This window comes from Gavia stellata, chromosome 4 (assembly GCF_030936135.1).
Source record: "Gavia stellata isolate bGavSte3 chromosome 4, bGavSte3.hap2, whole genome shotgun sequence".
Lineage (NCBI taxonomy): Eukaryota > Metazoa > Chordata > Aves > Gaviiformes > Gaviidae > Gavia > Gavia stellata.
The window spans coordinates 7,134,500-7,155,885 of record NC_082597.1 but is presented as its reverse complement, the minus strand read 5'-3'; the positions used below and the strand labels follow the sequence as shown (position 1 = coordinate 7,155,885).

The following is a 21,386-nucleotide window of genomic DNA, read 5'->3' as shown; positions in this document are numbered from 1 at the left end:
ATTCTGTGCTACAAATTAGTACCATAGTTAGGTTTTAAAATATGTGGGATGAATGCTAGTTTGGAGCATGCCAGATCTATGGATGAAAAATAAAAAAGCTACACAGACTCCAATTCCCATTACTATTTAGTTTATAGGCGTTGGAATGACCTTCTAAACTGTGCAGTGATAATTGCCTGTTTTACATAATGTATAAAGCTTCACAGAACATTATTCGTAGTGATGGAACATGTATTAAAAATAATTTTCTGGTAACTAATAAGAATGTAAAGCCATTCTATAAATAGTGCAGATAAGCTCTAAAGGGAAAAATGAGCAAATATGCTTAGGCAAATCAAAGGACAACTGGTTGTGCTGGGGCCCGTGCTGTGTATTTAACATAACAGCAGCCTATAGACTGTGTCTGTGTTAGCAAGCAGCATGGCAATGTAGTAATAGATGTAGAGAGGAAAACTGAGGGTCCAACATCCCTCTGTGTTTCAGCAGGTTTTTCAGGCTAGCTCAAACCTTGGCCTTATTCTTTGGGCAGAACATAACTTAGAGTTAGGAGTGCATCTCGAAGATAGTTTAATCTGGAAGGAATCCAGTTTTACATACTTCCATGTCGCTTCCCAGCGCGAACTGAAGAACAGTAAATAGATGATCTGGATATTTGCTCCAAAAGTGCTCTTCCAATCTAAACTAACATGCTATTTATAGAATTGCATGGAACATCAGTAGTCTTTTACCCCAGATTTATGATCTTGACATTGGATAGAATATCTTAATGAGGGGGGTTTTTTTTAGGAATAAGTGGAAGTTCTAGTAGGGTTGATATTTCGGGGGTAGAAAATTGGTCAGGAGATCGTGCATTAATGTATTGAAGACTGACATTTGACTTGTGTTTGTATATGCGCTGCCTCTCAAGATTAAGTGCTACGTTCATGGAAAAGTTTCTAGTTGGCCACTGTATTGGGCTTAGGTGGCAAGGCTTTGGTAGCAGGGGCTGCAGAGGTGGCCAGTCTGAGAAGAGGCCAGGGGCTACCCCCTGTGTTGGACACAGCCGGTTCCAGCTCACTCCAAAATGGACCCACCATTGGCCAAAGCTGAGCCCATCAGTGAAGCTGGTGACACCTCTGTGATACGATATTTAAGAAAGGATAAAAACCACAGTGCAGCAGTTGTGAGAGAGGAGAGTGAGAAAAACGTGTGGGAATGAATTCTACAGACACCAAGGTCAGTGAAGAAGGAGGGGGAGGAGGTGCTCCAGGTGCCAGAGCAGAGATTCCCCTGCAGCCTGTGGAGAAGAGGACAGTGAAGCAGGTTGTCCCCATGCAGCCCATGGAGGTTAAAGGTGGAGCAGATATCCACCTGCAGCCTGTGGAGGACCCCACGCTGGAGCAGGTGGATATGCCCTGAAGGAAGCTGCAGCCTGTGGAGAGCCCATGCTGGAGCAGGCTCCTGGCAGGAGCTATGGGCTCTGGAGAGGAGCCCACACAGGAGCAGGTTTTCTGGCAGGAACAGCAGCTCATGGGAAGGACCCACACTGGAACAGTTTGTGAAGAACTGTGTCCTGTGGGAGGGACCCCATGCTGGAGCAGGGGAAGAGCATGAGGAGGAAGGAGCAGCAAAGACGAAGTGTTATAGATGCACTGCAACCCCCATTTCCCCATCCCGCTGCGTCACTCGGGGTGGGGAGGAGGTAGAAGAATTGGGACCAAAGGAGTGAAGTTGAGCCTGGGAAGAAGGCTTTGTTTCTCACCATCCTACTCTATTTTTAATTGCCAATAAATTATTTTCCCCAAGCCAAGTCTGTTGTGCTCATGAGGGTAATTGGCAAGTGATCTCCCTGACTATCTTGACCCATGAGCTTTCTCATCTTATTTTCTCCCCATCCCATTGAGTAGGGGGAGTGAGAGTAGCTCATGGCAGCCAGCCAAGGGTCAACCCACTACAGCTATCCCAAGGACGCACACAAACTTAAACTTCGCAAGCATGTGTTCCTGCGAGTTCTCTCCAGTCCAAGTCCCCTTAAACTGCCAGTGATGATAGCATGAGCTAATTCAGCAGTTTTGTTTTTCTTGTTGCGGATTACAGTGCATTCACATGATCCTGTTTACCAGCAGAGCCCAGAGCAGTAGCTTCCAGCAGAGCCGAAGACAAAGAGCAATGACGTGTTCAACAAGCACTGTATATCCAGGATGGGATGTCTGAATTATGTCCTCCTACATTTTCCTTTATGGTCTCTTAATGTACTACTAGATATAATCTGTCAATATTAAAAAATAAATGAGTTTGTCCATAAAAACCCGACTTTTTAACATTTCCAACTACTGATCTGTAGTAATTGGTTTTGAAACAGTATTTATTGGTATGCCAGTGGACTTTTTGAGCAATTTTAGCTGGTAAGTGTTAGAACTACTGAAGTCATTACTGCCATTAGGAAAACGCAACAAATTATCTCTCTTGCATCCTAGCTACAGAAATGGCATGATATGGGAAACTTGTAGAAGAGATAATCGAATTAGGATTAATGGGAATACACTTGAATGTGAGGTGGTTTTGGGAGGCCAGGTGGATGGAAGGACACAGCATTTATTTGACATCTTAAACCTTCCTGCTGCTGTAGAATTGTTATTTAAAAGTGATTTGGTTTGAGCTTTGTTTATTTGACTAAGCTGCCTTTCTTGGCAATTTCTGATTCCTTTTTTATTTATAAGAACTTTTCTGCAGTATTTTATATGAGCTTCCCCTCTCCAACCTATTTTTTGCCTGCCTTTTATCTGTCATGCAGCTTTCATCAGTTGAGTTCATAGATTTCTTAATTAGCAGGAAAACAATTGTTTCCAATTAAAAACAAAAAAAATCTTTCAGCTTCAGAATTGAGAATAATTTATTTTAATACAAAGATGTTACAAAATTGCTGTAACATGAAAAGAATTTTAGTTCTCTTTATTTTTAATGATTTTTTTTTCTTTAAAATTAAAGCAACTGCAGATGAGTTTGAAGAAGAACGGGTTGGAAACATTCTGAGACAAATCTGAGAAGTCCTTCAATTAAAATTTGGTCTAAGTCCTGAAGTCTCATGTGAAAGGCTGTACCTGTTCGGTATTCTATTTATGTGAACTTATAAGCTTGAATTTACATCATTTAGCCATCAGTATTTTATCGGGGAACTGCCTGGTATTGCAGTAGTAATGTACCAATTTCACTGGGAAATAGTTACTTCTGAGGTCTAAGAATATGAAATTTGTTTCGCCTGCCCTGAAGTCACCACGTAGCAATTGTATCTGGCAGTCAGACCATCACAGTAGCTTCTAAATACGGTAGCTCCCTATTTGTATGGTATCCTTATTGATTAACTTGGAGCTACCTAAAACGTAGCTATAACATTTTTAAAATGGAACTAATTTAGAGTCATCTTATTTATATCCCTTTTGTGCTGATAAGTTTTTTTCCACAGGTCTCAGTTGTGTGGACTTTGGAGAATAGCTGTGCTTTTCTCTCTGTTTATGGGGTTTTTGATGTTCAGAAAGTTACTTATACTTGGGTAGAGCCGTTTGTGCTAACTTTTGGAACAACCTTTTGTGTCCTGTTTCTTCATCTTTCTAAGCCTGTTCAATTGTTTTGCCTCTATATTCACAGAAGGGCAATATCCATGAGTTTTCCTTAGGCTTTTGATTTTTTTTTTTAATTTCAGCACTGTTTGTGCATGTGGGGAGGTATAAAATACTGCTGATCTAATGCACAGGTGTGAAGGATAAAACAGGTGCAAGGCAATGGGAAAATTGGTACTCAAATCTGATGGAATTAGTTGCGTAATAAGATAGTTAAAAACTCAGAGCAGCTCACTAATTTTTTCATTTATTTAATTTGATTTTGGGGTTGCTTACCTGTAGTTTTGTGCATTAAAATAACTATAAGCCACGGTATAGTTTTAAAATCCCTTTCTATTGGCTTTAAGTCCCTTTCCCCTTTCTGATGATGACCTCTGTATGCTTTAACTTGAAAGCTAATTATATTCTGGCAGTTTTGTACATCATCCTCTTAAAATGCCATTCCCTAAATAATGCATCACACTCTCTGCCCACCCCCCCCCCCCCCCCCCCCCCGGTATACTCTTTTTGTATTGTTCACATTTGTACTTTTCATTAGGTATGACTTGTAAATTGTCACTCCTCTGCTTTTCTAGTCTCAGAAGGTGTTATATTACCAGCAAGCAATTATACAGGTCATTGCCTCTTCAGTGTGTTGTGTGTCAGGGTACAGGTTGCAGTGTCTTAAGCTAAGCCACAGCGGTTAGGCTGTACTTCCATCAGCCCTGAAATTCTGGCTGCTATACCTATGTGTTATAGCTGTCACTTGCATCCACAGCATCTGAATAGTTTTGGACCACTCAAACCAGTAGTAGCCTTTCATTACGTTCCCACCAAAGATTTTTGATTTAGTAAAACCTGATTAGTTGGGTTGCAAATCCATGTATTTGTCTTGTGCCTTTGCTTAAACTCCTTGAAGACCCGTCTGTTTATCTGAAAAAAATGTAACTTACTTTGTGTTGGGGCCTGTGATTAAGTGAAATGCTATCTCAGCTCAATATCACAAACAGCCATTATTCTTCAGGTGCTAGTGTTTTAATCAGAGAGGGAACTTTCCCCAGGATGTGCATCTGACTCATTTTCCAGAGAAACCTGTCAACAACGCGTGTCTGGGATGGCTTGAATGTTACCCTGGGATTAAACAGCCTATTGTACCTCAGGTACAAAGTACTCTCTGATGCTTTTGTTTTTCTAGATTTTTATAGCACGCATTGTCACAATAATGTGAACTGTTGGTCCCTATTGTAAATTTTCAGGTTTCATGTGCTCTTCCAAAACAGTGGGTGTTGGCAAATAAAGAGTATGTGTGAGTAATTTTATAGTGTTCAGTAGTTACACCTGTTGTTTTTTCTATGCCAGGGAAGAAAGTGAGGTAGGGAAGGAGAAAGAAAGTGAGCAGAATTTCTAGACTAAGTACAGTAGAATTTGTTCTGATGGCTAAAATCTGTTGTCTTTAGTATGGATTATATTAAAATAAATTTAAGTTGAAAATTATCTCTCTCTTTTCTCCCAGGCTTAAGGTAAGCTGAGTTCTTTGTAAATTCTTTCAAAAACCTGCTGTTGTAACAAGAAGTTTGCTGTTAAATTAACCAATTTCAGAAAACATTCTAAAACAGGAGAAACTTTTTTGGTAATTTTTACTTATATTCAGACTTATGTGATAGCAGATGACAACTGTACTTTGCTGAAGAGGGAAGAGTTTATGAAAGACTATGGGATTTTCATTAAGTTTGAAGCCACTGGAGTGATAACTCTTAATCCTTCCAAAATGCCGTAACTGAAGCAACATTTGTTATGTTCAACCTCTTTGTTTCCTATCCTATTGCTAGACCTTTCGGGATTACCTTTGCAGAGATGATGCCTTGGTTTACTGCATTACAGTTCCTTGCTTCAAGGAGATACTTTGGCTTTGTTTATAGTAACATCAGAAATGCAAAGTTGGGATTGTAATGCATACTGAAGAAATGTCTTCAGTGGTAAGGTAAGAGGGAACCAAAATTCATAAGCAAGATACATTTTTTTTTTTTTCTTTTTTTTCCCCTTGCAAGTTCTTTTGGGTTTAACTTCACTGATGAAAACTTAAGGCTTGAACTGGTTGAACATTCATGTGAAGTTGATGAATTTTAGAATGAGTGTTGTGCTTCATGGGAAGGTTTCCTGTCTAACCACTGTGGCTATATCTGTAAGTCAAAAAGAGAATTTAAAGGCAATTTAGGCATAGCAAGTGCTTTGACCACTAAGTTTTCTATCTGCAGCTGCTGGTTGTAGTTAGAGCTCAAAGCTATCTTCTTGTGAAGAGTTGAGTTCTGGTGTTTTGCTGCTGACTGGGTAACCAGTCAGCCCTGTCATTCCTGGTCTGTCCAGGCTGCACAAATGAGAACTTGAACTCTCCCCAACTTGCTGAATATCCTAATTGCTTGTATACAAGCATAGTGCAGACAGTGGGTGGATCTATGTTTAAATCTCAGCTTGCGCTTCACCGAGTACAGATGTGCTGTTCCCCTTGCTCTCTAATAGAGAAGACACCTTGTGTCTGCCCTTCTCTGGAAGGATTCTGCAGTTAGTCTGCTTTTACCAGGTTACAGGATGCTTGTTTGCTGGATGCAGCTCCATGGGCTCAACAAAGTCTTGACTCTTACTATGGATTTTGATTCTGAAAGGGATATGAAATTTGCAGAGGCTTAGAGCAGTCTTTCAGGAATGGAATAGGTTATTGAGCAGGACTGAAATCCATACAAGGCTTTGTGTATTATCCTAGAGCTAATCCTTGTAACTTGGAATAGGTGTTGCCGAAGTATTGCGTCAGTGTTCACATTAGATGAAGTAGACTTTCTTCTGTGTACTGAGTTCGGAAATGCTTTTTGGCCATTTCAGGTCACTTTCTGCTGAGATATGAGAGTCTATGACACATAGTCAAATTTTTCTGTGTGTTTTGTTGTTTGTTTTTTTTTTTTTTAATAGAGCATAGTGGTAAAAAAGTGGATCTTCATTAATAGGTTTACTGCATCATTGACTTCCACATTAACAAATAAATGGATTTTTTGCTTGATGCCTATGCATAAGGCCTAGACTAGAATTAACCTTGTGTTTGTCTTGTAACAGAAACTTCTTAAGGTCTTTGCAGCGTATGCTTGTAGCTCTTCATCTTGCATCAATAATGAAAGAAAAGTATTGATTTTGAGAGAATTAACATTGAAAACTTGACAGTAGGTTTGTAAGCATCATTAAGGTACCTCACTGTTTGTAATCTTCCTCTAATCCAGTGAAAAGACAGTATTAATGATATATCTGTTAATGCACTGATTACTAAAGTCATTGTTTCTGTGCAACAGCAGAATAAATGAATAATTGTTGTCTTAAGTGACCACCGGATATTTGTAAAACATTCTCAGAGTATCCAAAGAATTGAGCCAAATGGTTCATCTCACTGTGATCTCTTACTTGAAGGAGATGTATAACCTCTGTGGACAGTACTGTTCTGATTAACCTGTGTTATCCTTTAAAATCAAATATTCGGACAAATGCCATTTCATTTTTGTTTTGTGGTCCTGTACTACTGCAGCTTTGTGCTTACCTCTCAGTGATAATGGGATTTCAGCGTTGTCTGTGCTTAACTGATGTGTCCCATCTTCCTGGCAGAGGTTGGGGAAAAAAAACCCAGACTTTTTTGCCAGACTGTCCTAAAGTTTATGGATAGCTTAAATCTAAAAACTAATTAGGTATTACATCTAGCAAAACCTAATTGAAACAAAGGTGATGGGATATAATGCAGCCAGAAGGTTTATCTTACTGCTACAGTGTTTTGTGGATAAACAGCCACAAAGTTTGACAGGATTAATCTTTTTCTTTTGTGTTGTTTTAACCAAACTGTGGCCTTGTTTTATATTAATCAGTGTTTTAGCTGATGCAAACTAAATGGATGCAAACAAATTTCTACCGGTATTGCTAAATACCAGTATGAACGTAACCTGATTTCAATTTGGCAGGTATGCTGTTGAGCTTTATTGCAGCCGCTCTGCTGTGTTTTCCTTCAGCTTGAGGTTGGGGCCCAAAGACCACAGGACAGCCTTCAAGGCCCTAATTCCTGTTTCGCATGGGAAATGCCATGGCTGTTTACTTTGTTTTGTTTACCAGTCCTCGATCAGTGAAACTGGAAACAACAGAAGCTGCTTGTCTAACTTCCTTTTCTCATAGCAAGGATGAAGAAACTGATAGCATTTTCTTCCCCAGTTTCTGCTGCTACTCAGCAAACTTGTTTACCCTTCATTTGGCTGTCTCTTATGCCTCCAGCCCTTCCTATAACCACTTTATAAACATAAAAAGCCATGGATATAGTGCTGCATGACACTTAAGATAATTTCGAATGTTCAGAGGGGATTTCAGTCGTCTTTTCCATCTCCCAAATTTCATTTTAGTTTTTAATAAAGTGAATAACAGATATTTTAAGTAGCTGATTACTCAGATTTTTCAAAGCAACTCTACTTCATGCTGCGTAGACATGGCTGATACTATAAGCAGGCAGGTATCTAAATTTGCCTTGATGTATTTTTGTGGACTTACTCAAACTTATCTTAGAGTCACCAAGAGTAGGTTTAGTGTCATAGGAGCTTCTTGGTGCCATTCAGATTTTTCATAGGATTGTACTTAGGGTATTACTGCAGTTAAAATGTTTATCTACTCAAAAATGAATAGCTCAGAGACAGAGTCGCTAAAGAAAGCTGTTCAGTTATGGTGAACAGAGCTGTAGCGTGTAACTTGGTATTTTTGTGTGAAAACACTTTTAATATGTTAAGATTGTAATTATAAGTTGAATACAGAAGGGCCTTGCAGCTCCTCTGTAACTGGTACTGTGATTCCTGATGGTTCCTTCAGTGTATCAGTATGATAGGTGGAGGGACACCATAGATCCACACTGTATGGTATGGATCACAACAGCTTGTCCAGGAGCCTATAGTAACTAGTGTAACATGCTTTTGCTGTAATAAAGCAAGAAATGCTCTTTTGTCCTGCCAGAACTCTTAGAATAATTAAGATTTTATTTTCCTGTTGTGCATTGGGGTGATACTGACCTTAAAACATCAAAATAAATCCTGAGGTTTCCCGACGCAGTGGGTGTCCCCAAATAGGCAGAGCACACACTCAGCATATGGGAGACTCCAGTTGAAGTGTGGACAGAGGCTGAAGGCTGTTTTTTTCATGCTTTTGGGGAAGGACTAATCCCTGGGTACCTCGTGATGTCTCTTCCAGGAGAAGGCAGGAAAAAAGAAAGCCTGGAAGTATATTTGTAGCTGGTAAGTAAAAGGTATTTCTATCAGTAACTGCTCATCTCTTGCTGAGATGAGTGAGAAAAGGAAGCGAACACTTCCCTTGCCATATCACGTAAGGTCCAACAAGGTTTCAGCAGCCTGTTTAACTAAGCAAGAATGTAGCGTCAGCCATTAGGTAATAGCTTGTGGTCACTGAGCAGGTCGAGGGGAGTTTCTTCTTCCCCATGATGCTGGTAAAGTTTTACTCCTGCCACCTTGAGTCAGTGCTGTGTTTTTCTGAGGTGGCTTGGAGCTTTTTAGTCTTATTAACTGGCAGAGTGACATCTACTGCAAAAACAAACCCTCCTTTTCTTCCTGTTTTAATTGGTTAAAATGGCTGTGTAATTAAATGATGAGATGGACTGTGTGTATGTCAGAGGATTCAAAGATTGTCTGTGTAGAGGAACAACCCTTTTTATTTTAGCCAGTAAAATGATACAAATACCGATGAAACTTTTGTAATTAGAGAAGTTTTGTAAGTTCTCCAGCTCTAAAGAAGAAATGAAACAGCTTCCTCAAAAATGAAGAGCCCCTTTCAAAAACTTTTCCAGAGTATGCATGAGCGTTGTTTTGGTGATGCTTTAAGCTGGGAATAGACTTCACATCATTAACACTGAATTTTTAAATATAATTATTGCTTGCTCCATTAATTTTGACTAATGCTGAGATAAAAATGATTAATCAGGAGACTTAACATAATTAGTGCAGTGTGGCATCTGACTACTTACATTCAAGTCTGTTAATGTGGAAAGCATAACTCTTCTTATGAAATGTTCTGGCTTGTGTCAGAATCTAAAATATTAGAACCCTTTTACTGTTTAAATTGATACTGCAAATCTTAGTGCTATGAAAACATTCACGGTCTACTACTAATGAAGATGTACAATACAGGAAATAAGAAATTATGTCAGTATTTCAGATTTTTTTTTTAAAGTGTTCTTTCGATTTATGTTGCTGGGAAAATGATTTTTATATGTCATCCTGATGTATGGCATTGGGAGAATGAAGAGGAAGTTTATTGCAGAGAACTGTTATGTTCAATCTTGCTGAAAGATTGTTTTGCTTGCATTTTTAGTAGCCTATCACGGTTAAAAGAAGTATGAGTAGCATCAACGTGCAGAAGGGATATTTTAGTTTTCAAAAGCCTCTGGGGACTGCAGACATAATATACTTTAAAAATATAAGGCATCAAAAAAATGGCATTTTCAGCTAAACTTGCTTATAAAGTCATAACCAATACCTGAAAAGGCACTAGTGTGGGACGGATGACTTAACTTACATTAGGTTGAGGGTAAATTCCTGACATATTCCTGCTTTTTGTCTGTCAATACTGCTTCTGTGGTCAAGTGTCTGACCTTACCATCTAATACAGCAGCTGATTTGCAGCATATTTTATTAAGAGATTAATTATAAAGGCTAGGACTAGTACTGGGAAAGGTCATGGATTTCAAGGGAAGTGTGGGAGTAATAATACTCTTGGGCTCTAGATGAAACATTACATGTTACAGTGGGATCAGGGGATCAGTTCTAGCCACAGGACTTGTTCCAGGAAATTTAATCTTTGGTGGAAGACTGTAAAATGATTTCCATGTAGTAGAAAACCTCCTGTGTTTTTCTGTGAAGACTGTATCTTTGTCGTTTCTTTGCTGCTGGGTTATACTGTGTTATAGAAACAAGGCTTTCTCTATCTTGTTGAACAGCGAAAATGCAAATCTACTCTGATGAACAGCTGTTTATAGGGCTGACATTACTTAAGTCAGCACAGTGTTTACATCTCCTTAAAGAGGAAATGTATAGGTGAATGACCACTTCGTAATGGTCATAATGCTGCCCTTTCATAGCAGTGAGGAAAGAGAAAAATAGTAATAAACTAGTGAAAAGGCCAGATGTCAACTACACCCTTGGGAAGAAGAACAACAAAAGATGACTTAAGCTTAGACATAAGACATTAGCTAGTTGTTGCACAAGTCAGGCCAGTCTTTACATACTGGCAAGCCCCAAATTATACCCTGCCCAAATCTTTACATTTAAGTCTATTAAGCGCTGCCATAAATGTTCTGGATTGTGTTGACAGAGTCCTGGGCAGGAGGGTGGGTTGTATGTTGGGGTTTTTTTCTCTTTTTCTTTCAAGAAAGGAGCATTGTTCAAAATTGGGCTTACTCTTTTCAGTGTAGTTTGTCGCAAATTAGCAATTATGGTTTCTTCTGGCTTTGCAACTGATTATGTTAACCTTCAGCAAATTAATTATCTTCTGGCTCATGACTGCACACACAAGGCTTTGTAAAATGGAATTGCAGTAGAACCCTGCCAGTTCTTGTCGCTCCACTTTGTAAGCCTTATGGTAACATTCATAAGACTTAATAGTGAGGTGATGACATGAGCGTTCGGACTGCAGTTTCCAGCTGGGTTAGTTGTAGCCATAGCTAATGGGGGTGATTTAATTTTAAGGTGTACTTGTTTATGTGAAACACATAAAAAAAATAATTGCAAATTAACACTAAGTAAATGCCCAAATTATGTTTTATTAGATTATATTCTTTTGCTGTTTTATTGCTGGTTTATTCTGAGTTTTGTTCTTTCAGCGCTCTATTAACTAATAGGTATTAGCAAGGCTGTGTTATTAAAAATAAAGTCATAGACGTTAATATTAGTAGAGTTCCTGTAAGTTCTTTAGACAATTGCTGCTTAAAAGCAAGATAGTAAGAGTAGTTGATTTAAATTCTTTGCAATATATGTTAGACTCCTAAATTCTAATTTCATGTTTTGACACAGGCTTCCTCTGTGGAATATTGTTTAGCAGGGCTGCCTTAGTTTCCCTGCTCTTGCTTTGAGTCTTTTTGGGGTTCATTTTAAAATTGCTTTGAGATAACTTTTAGTAGCAGTTAATTCTACTGATTTCCAAAGTGACCATTTTCTATTGGTGACTGTGCAGCATCTCAAAGGGCATGCTGCAGAACTGCAAGTATTCTGCTGTAGTGAAACTTGATTTTTCATTAAGATGAGAGTTCAATCATTTTTCTTCAGGCAAGTTAAATCCTTACTTTCGTATCTTCCACCCTTTCCTCCTCATGCAGTGAAACTACTCTGAAGAAAGGCTGATTATTAAGGAGAGGAAGGGTGCTTTTGTTTTGCTGTTGGAATGGTTTTTTTGGTGCAGAGCATAGTGGAATTTATTGATTTTACAAATAGTTTTACTCCACCTTTAGCTTTTTTTTTTTGCTTCTGAATAGAGAAAAATTTCGATTAAGCCAAAATCTTCCCTTTTCTCTGTGTAAGTCTTTGCTTGAAAATACCCACAAAAATAGACATACTAAACTTGAAAATCAATTAAAGATATAACAAAAATATCGATGTAATATAGCTCTTAACTTATTGCTGCATGAGGGTAGTGTGTGGTAGAAGAGTACCAGCAATGTTAAAAAGCGAGTTGTTTTCTGGTGGTGAAGGTAGCTGTTGAGAGAGTTAGCTTGGAACAAGAGCTCATGTTCATTGTGTGCGAGTTCTTTTCATCTTCGCCACAAATACGCTTTCAGGTAAGGAAACAGAAGTAGCTGGTTTTACAAAACCAGTTCAGTGGCTCTATCATGAGAAAAATGGAAGACAATTTTAGTGTAGCAAGAAGATTACTGTTGTGTGTACATGAAAGTCAGCAGTAAGACTTTTGAGGGAAATGTGCCTAGTGGTGGATAATACACTAGCTCAGTCTAAACTTATACTGAATCCATAGACTAAACTATTGACACGTGGGTTTGGGTAGGATCCATGAGTAGTAATCAGTGGTAAAGACAAAGGAGCTGCTGCTCATTTCCAGGCTCTGTCTCTGCCAGGTGATACGTGGAGGAAGATTAAAACAACTGAAGGAACTTCAATTTTTTTTTTTTTTGTTCTCAGTCCCTGTGGAAGAAAGAATAGTCCAATACACTTGATCAGTTCCTGGCATTTTAAGACTTTTCATGGTGCAAGGAAGCCACAGAATGGTTGAGGTTGAAAGGGACCTCTGGAGGTCATCTGGTCCAACCCCCCTGCTCAATCAAGCAGGCCGCCTACAGCCAGTTGCCCTGGACCATGTCCAAACAGCTTTTGAGTATCTCCAGCGATGGAGACTCCACAACCTCCCTGGGTAACCTGTGCCAGTGCTCGGTCACCCGCACAGTGACAAAGTGTTTTCTGATGTTCAGAGGGAACCTCCAGGGTTTCAATTTGTACCCATTGCCTCTGCTCCTGTCACTGGGCACCACTGAGAAGAGCCTGGCTCCATCTTCTTTTCACCCTCCTTTCAGGTACTTATGTCCATTGATAGGATTCCCCTGAGCCCTCTCTTCTCCAGGCTGAACAGTCACACTAATCATCTTCCTGTTGGCTTCACAAAGAGCTGGAAGTCTTCCAAGCCAGGTCTGGCAGCGTGTGTGCTCTGACTTAGGTTAAGAAATGGAATTGGCTGGCTCCTGGCTGTAAGCATCACACAGCAGCTGACATTTTGCTTGAGAGTGCATGTGTAAGGACTATCATCTATGCAGGAGAGCGGCTTGACGTGTGTGTCCTTGAATATTTGGCATGGAGATTTGTTTTTCAGCTTTCAAAAAGCAGATGAATTCTTCCAATATTAAATCTTGTGTTTTTATACTTTCATCAATGAAAGCATTCTTGTCAACTCCTGACATCCTAGGTATTTCAGGTCCCCAAGATATCCTGAACAATAAAGGAGTTTTACATAGAAATATATAAAATCTCCATCCTGTAAGTAGGGAATGCCAAACAGTTACAGAACTCTAAACTGTATTTTTAGAATTACTTAATTTCATGGTTTCTTAAGTAATAAGCCAGAAATAGGGTACTTCAAGCCCCATTTCTAGTAAATCCTTTAAATACGATGCTTTTCATGCAGCACTTAGTAAGTTCCAGTAAAAATTCTTACCCAAGAGCGTAACAGTGATGTGCTACAGGAGCTGCGTCCTCTGAGGCTGTTTGTTCAAATCCTCTTGTTTATTATTAGCTGGAATGCAGGGCTGTGGGCCGCCATGGAGAACACTAGCATGGTGCCTGCATGACACTTCTTATTAACAAACGATATCTTTGTTTGAATATCTGCAGCTCGTGTAACTGTAGAGGGGCCATATCTTGAAAAAGAAGGAGCACGTGTCAAGTGGCTCAGTTATGTGGAGCAAATGTTGCAAGTGGAGGAGGAGAACTTTCCCCCGTTCATTTTTGATAAACTGATTTAGAATATGGTCTAGAAACAAACAGATTTACTCCATGAAGACTAAAACAGAGCTTTACAAGGACTGGGCAGAAAATTGCAATCTAACGACTGGTAAAATGTTTTATTTTATATACTGGTCTTTAATTGTTTATATCATGTGCTGTTTTACTTCTCTCTCATTTCGGATTAGTGATAATTGAGTTTTAAATACTTAATACTATTAAGGTAGATAATTGTGTTTAATGGTGGAAGAAACGTAGCTCAGTTAACTTCTGGAAATACTGTTTCTCCTGAGGAAGTATTGCTATGTAAACGGGATTGCCTTTCTAACTGTAACTATTTCACTTCTATATTAAAAGGTCTCTCTGCATAAAGAGAAAAAATAAAATATAATAAATGATGCTTAATCTTGTCTGTTCAGAGCAGGTTTAATATCTGTGTGCAGGTATGTACCAAGATTTTTCCTTGTGAACGTTGGCTACCACAACAAAATACTATTAAGTGTACATCATGGCTTTTATTTCATTGTCTGTGGGAATGGACTGGAAGGAAAATAAACGGCCTGGGTATTAAAGGGACTTTCTGATATGACCAGAGACTTACAAAATGTTTTGTTTATTGCTCTGATATGTGCTTTGAATGTGTAGATGCGTAGCAGCTGGTGGCAGTGCCTGCAGACAGGAATTTGTGCCAGTGCAGCCCTTTGTGCAGTGGAATGTGTAATGTTGCAAACAAGCAAGAATTTGAGTGAAGGAATGGAAAACAAATTAGCATGTTCCAAGTCTTTGGGGTTTTTAGACTGCTCCGGTTGAGGAGGCAGTGATGATGGGTCAAAGAACAAGAAAGGGAAGAAATCTCCTTTTCAGAATTTGGGATAATATTACACAGGATATACTGACCACATCGGAAAGAGGCATTACTTAAATTTATGACACATCTGTAAGAAGCAACTTATTATGCTGCTGATAATGCATAAGCACTATAATGTCCCTATACACTCCTTCAATACGTGTAAAGAACACGCTCCTTCAATACGTGTAAAGAACACGCTCCTTCAATACGTGTAAAGAACATGCCGAGTGAGGCTCTTGGTGGTACTCATTTTGTGCTACCTTGATGAGGAAGCTAGTGCTCAGCTGTTGTTACCTTTTCCAGGTGAGGTACTGTCTCTAACTAGGCATTTTTAGGCTAGTTTCAGGGAGAAATCTCACTAGTGAGTTTGAGTCACCCCAAAGATCATTCCCATAAGTTGTATGACTACTTTTGCATGGTCTAGAGATGCCTTCTCAATGGATGGCAGATGAAAATCGCTTTTTAAATGCTGTGCCTTACTGATTTGCAGTTCTGTAGCTGAGCAGGATTAGGAGCCATGCAGGATTAGGCAAACAGAGTTCAAACTACAGGTACTTAGTAAACCTCAAAGAGCAGAAGCTTTTTTTTCTTGTGGGAAAGACCAGCATTTTACTGTCTTCTGGCAATTCCTCACCCAGCAGCAGCTTGGTTCCGTCAGTCCGTGCGATGAAACCCAGGTGTAGGTATGGGCTGTTTGTGTTACAGTCACCCCTGACCAGGAGCAGTGGAGCTGCTGCCGGGCTGTCACAGGCAGTTCAGCTGCTCCTTGGCTGCTGGAAACACGAGGGACAGAACTGCCTGTTCCCACTCACTTATTTTGAAGAACTGAGTTACTGCAGGGGCTGCAAGAAGGATCCTCAATGTTTAGCTTGGCAATTTAAATTAATACAAAAATACATTGTTACCAATTTTATTTCTTCCTTTTTTTGCCTCCCCCCCCCCCCCCCCTTAAAAAAACCCTGTATTTTAGGTGGGTGATAGGGGCACCTTGAATCAAAGGTTCTCTGGTGTCTGTAGATGCCTACATCTACAGTTACCGTCTCTCCCTGTGAAACAGAAAGGAGAAGATGACACAAAGACAAGAGTAAGGCAGGATTATTTCTTTTTTAGTTGGATCGGATCTGTCAAACCATAGCTCTGTATCAGGACCTGTTTTCTTGCAAAGATTACTATCCTTGAGAAAATTTTACTAATAGTCAGAATTTCATTTTTACATCTATTTGTAGGGCACATCCTTATTTTCTCTTTAATAGTGTTTATTTTTACTTGGATCTGTTGTTTTGCCGTTAAATACGTCACTTATGGCAGTTGGTCCATTCCAGTTAGTCTTGCATTCATTATAGAGCAGAACATTACGTATTTTTTTTTCTTTGTATTAAGTCTATTAATGTTATTAATTTCTCCTCGCTTAATTTTACTGCACTTGCCTTTCTTCTTTAGGATTGGAAGTATCTGGAATTCTGGAAAAGTAAACTGTTATCCCTAATATTCCTTGCAAGATACTTAGAATTGCAGCTGCTTAGTAGGAACTGGGAGTTTCCAGTTAGTTTTTAAGTTTGTGCAAGAAGCCTGTTTGTTGTCAGTTTTAGGAATTTATTTTAATTTAGCTTGATGTTTTTCAACTTTTATATTAATAGACTGAATTGGACAGGGTTTTTGAAATTTTAAAAAACCTCCAGCTTTAAAAGCGGGGTTTTATTTTTAAATGTGATTATGATACACACAGAGACCACCTAATAATGGATAGCAGGGTAACACCCAGAATTCGTCTGTAAATTTGTTGCTACTAAGTAATGCTGTCATTTCCAGATCACTTATTTCTTCTCTCAGAAAATAAGTACTAGAGACTAATTAGGATTGTGTCCTTGTGTAGGACTAGTTTAATTTTTTGCCTGTACCACTTACATTTCTTACATACCATCACCTCTTTCAGTTCCTGAAGAAATTGTGTCTTTTTGAATTCTTCGATAATTGGTGAGGTAAGGAGAGACCCTTATTAGAGTGACAAAGGAAGAAGGCTTGTACTGATAGTAGGCAATGCTTTCCTCTTGCTTTGTAGGGCTGATGGCAGTCCACAGGTGTCTAATTTATCAGGCCTGACTCTTTAGCAGTTTAAAATCAGTGAGTTGCAAAATGAGACCAATTCTAGTCCCATCCTTAAGTATCCTTTTGAAAGTTTAAATCCAGCAGTTTACTAGTCATCTCAGCAGTACTGACAAGTAAGATAATCTGATTTCCAAGGGTAAGCAGAAAAGCAGTAATCAGGCTGTTAGGTCAGTCCTTTTTCACGTCATCACAGGTTGGGATTTTTGGTTTGATTTTCTGTCTGTAATGATGCTTCAGTTCCTTTGCATGCTGCTTTTCAAAACTTACACATTTGTAATATTTGTACATATAGAAAACGGGTCAGCATGACAGAGTGATGAGGGGAAAATACTCTCTAATGGGGAGTGTTATGTGTATCAGGCCAACTGTTCACAAATTTTTTTTCCTGGCCTTTCTTTTTATGATTTACCTTTTTCACAAGCTAGATGTGTAATGTTGCTGCTTGGCAGGGTTTTAAGCATGCTCGTTGTACCTTGTAAGCCTGACCAATTTTTGGGGGGACTTATATGTACTGTTTAGTATGCCATCATTGGCAGATGTTATCACTGATGGTTTTTTTTTTTTTAGGTCGTTGATAATATGTTTCCATATTCTCTGTACTAGTTAATTGACTATATATTAATGTTAGCCTCGTCTGAGATTGCATTGTTTCCAGTATTATGTGACATTGATCATCTGTAATGCTAACTTTTAATTAGAAAATTTAATCATACTTGTTTCACACCTTTAATTGCTTTCAGTGAGATAAGACTTACTGAATAAAACTGATAAGAATACCAGTTATTTGTCTTTAATTTCATAGTGATGTAGTAATGTATTTTTGTGCCTAGGAAGATGTTTCATGAAGAACTTTTCCTGTTCCCATATTTAGCTTTTACTTTATCAGGAATCATTGTGTAATTTCTACCTTGGAGGTATTTAAATAATTCCTCTTATAAGAAAAATCATATTTTATACTTCTCTCCCAAAATATAACCACTTGTCTCCATCTCAAGCTGTTTTCTGAGTTTTCAGTATGGACGGATTAACGTAACATTAAACTATCTCAGTGCAGCTGGAAGGTTAAGATGATTCTGTCAAAAAGGGAAGAGGATTACTTTAAAGGCAATGAATATGATAATTTCCACACTAAATGTAATTGAATTGTCATGAGGCACAAAACATGCCAAACTTTGATTCGTGTGTTACTTACGCAGAGGAAAGGAAGGTAAGCCGTGGCCACATTTTTGGCGTAAATCAGGACTCAGTTTCTGGTGCAAATACAGTTTTGTATTCTTTTAAGTAAGGGTTTAAACTTTGTTTCAACTTCTGCCACTTATTCCATCTGTGGTGTTCAAGAGCTGTGCATGTCCTTTTTGAGTACATTTTTAAATACAAGTAGTCTATCTTTTAATTGTTAATAAAGAAATGTATTGACTACTTGAATATATTGACTACTATGTGTTATACAATATTGACTACTTACTATTCAGTCACACTTTCTCAAATCAGATCTAATCTCTCTTTTACTGGGAAAAAGTGGCAGGTTTTTTTTCCCCTGTTTCTTGAAGCCCAGCAGCAGTCATACTTTAAACAAGTAAGCTTTCCCACCGCATCTGTTTGTTGGAGAAGTGAAGATGAGGATTGCTCAGTACTTGAATTCTGTGAGGGAATGTTAGCTTTCTCAACGAGCATGAAGTTTACTTGTTTTTAAAAACCCGTAATTGGCCTTCTATGAAGACTTACTATAAGCACAGTTCTCTTTGTGTCTTACTAAAGAAAATGCAATTTAATTTTGATTATGGTTCCTTTAGCTTCTCACTTTGAAAGTAATGCTAAGCTTCATGTACTACTTCATGTCAGTGTAGATTTGGTAGCTTTAGTGGACGTTGTCAGTTTAGTAGGCATAGTACGTCAACTAGTAAAGGATAAAAAACCAGATTGTTATAATTGTGTCGGGAAATATATAGTGCTTGAATGCACTCAGAGTTGCATAGAGTTCAGTCTGTGCCCTTGTGTGGTGGCAGTGCTGGGGAGGGGTTCTAGCAGGGCACTGGTTGGTCTGTAAGAGTTGTGTCTTGGTCAGCATTCACATAGGTAGCTGGGGTAACAGGATCCCGCAATTGCTATAAAACTGTGTCAGAGAAAAACAAACCTGAAACCAAACTGCTTTGTGTCTTGCAGTCCTCTTTAAGTTTAGGAATAAAGGTGGATCCAGCACCTGAAGGAGCGGGAGAAACAGTGCGCTGCTTGGACAGCACTAAAGGCTGAGCAATATGAAATGACTCTACTTGCTTCTCACGTTATAGGGAGGAAATTATTTATCAGTGTTGCGGTACAGAGATGCATAACTTCCAAATATGGCAGATGTAATTCTTAACTATTTTTTTTTTTTCCTCAAATAATTGTGTAAATACATGTGTGCTGGTTCTGGTGCACACTGGAAAAAAATTACAAAGCTCGATGACCTTGCTAGTAAATGGGAGTAATATGATTGGGAAATGATGGTGACAAGCAGAAGGGGGCCAGAATGAGGAGAACTTCTGGACATCATAAGTAGAAGCTTTAAAGAAACAGTCAGACTTCCCATTAGGGGAAGTTTGGGACAAGCATCACTGTTGCCCAAATGCTGGTGCTCGTGTGTGTGATCAGGCATACTGGGGTTCCCTCTGCATTCCCCTATAGAAACTTTTTAAATGAAAATATGCAGAGGCCATGCTAGATCTCTAACAGATGGCTGAGAATGCACAACTTCTTGTCTAAATATCTGAGAAATATGTAGGTAAATTTTATTAAAGAAATACTGGATTTGAACAAATAAATGTGTTCATGTCATATGATAGAAAACTGTAATATCTGATCTGTTTTTCTATTTTGTGGCCCGGATGGTTGATACGTACAATTTCTGAAGTTCATTATGTTGCCATGAACTAAATAGTGACGAAAAACCACATGCCTGCAGTTATTTTTATAACAGTGTGTGCTTGAAAACTATTTCAAACCTTTGCTTTATCATTGCTTTTTAGTAATCGAAACATCAACTCTTGAATCTTTCACAAACTTATCATTGATTAAAACTGATTTGCCTCATTCATTTGAAATCATAATCACATTTAGGATATTGGAAGTGCATTATGTTGTTGAATATTGAAAGCAGCATCTTTCTTACTTTTCCTTTCATGGTGCCCTCTTTATGTTCCTGTCCATGTTCTAGAGGTGGTTTCTGCTAAGGGAACAATGCCAAGGAACCTTACTCAGTTACGCACACAGTCTGCTTCCCCTTCTCTTGATCAGACCAGATTTATCTAAACTTAACTCCACCACCATAGTAAAAACTGCTGTATGCAGCGTGCTGATGTCCAGTGCTTACCTATGCATCTGTTTGTTTTTTCTTGCTTGTCAACCTTCCTGTGGTCGCATCCTTATGCTTATTCCAACTCTGGGTTGCCCAGGTTGCAGTTCTGATATTATAAGGATGTCCTTCCCTGTTTTCTGAGAAATAAGTCTTAGGCAATTTCTCAGATGAAGTTGTGCCGTATTTCTTCAGCATTCATCAGTATTTGAATCCCTTTCTACAAATGCTGTAAATAGTTCACACTTTTGTTTTAAACCAGTAGTATATTTTTTTGGCTTTTTTTGACTGTGAATGTTTGTGGAATTAACAACTAGTAGTTTTTACTATTTTTTTCAGTCTTTCAGTTAGTGGGTTGTTGTGGGGTATTATTTTTTTAACTTTATTTAATATCTGCTTTGGTGGAAAATCAGCAACATTCTACACTCAGCAGTTGGGATACCATCCAGTAATTGTATTTTACTCTGAACAGTATTCAAGACACGCACCAAGGTCATATTTTGCTTTGATACAATAGTTTTGGCATTTCTCCATCCAACTAATCTCTCTGAGGTTGAAGTTTATTTTCCAAGTATTTAGCTGCAGTTCTTTGTTCACAAGTGAGAGAATCTGAGCAACATTACTTTAATTCTCTACAGGTGCAGATGCCGAGCAGGATGCTGCTATCAAACTTGCCCAAGAACGAGCAGAGATAGTTGCCAAGTATGACAGAGTAAGTGAACTTGGTAATAATTATAAAGACATTTTATAATTAATCTTAGTAATAGGTCTGTTTAAAAAAAAAAAAGAATCATAGTTGCCGCTAGCTTTTGTTTGAAATACTCTGTAGTACTAATCTTCAGGTTTCATGATACAGTGGCCTCTGGGTGAATTAAATTCTCCCTCCGTGGGGGATATTCTGGATAATGACTCAATCAACTCATTTTTCAGGTGTATGGGAAGTTGCTTTGGGATTATTTTAGGGTAGTGTAATGTATTAGAAGTAATGAAACTAGGGTGTTTCAGGATGCTCAGTA

General features: G+C 38.6%; 1 protein-coding gene across 2 annotated transcripts in view; it reads left to right on the top strand.

Moving 5' to 3' along the window:
- The window catches only part of USP6NL (USP6 N-terminal like), a 98,427-nt gene that overhangs the window by 11,624 nt on the left and 65,417 nt on the right, over positions 1-21,386 (top strand). Inside the window, exons 1-2 of one of the 2 annotated variants that reach the window (XM_059816469.1) lie at positions 14,135-14,192; positions 21,009-21,082. In XM_059816469.1, coding sequence (XP_059672452.1) covers positions 14,135-14,192; positions 21,009-21,082 — 132 coding nt within the window. Of the gene's footprint in view, positions 1-14,134; positions 14,193-21,008; positions 21,083-21,386 lie in introns of those variants that run through there. The other variant, XM_059816468.1, reaches the window with a different exon arrangement.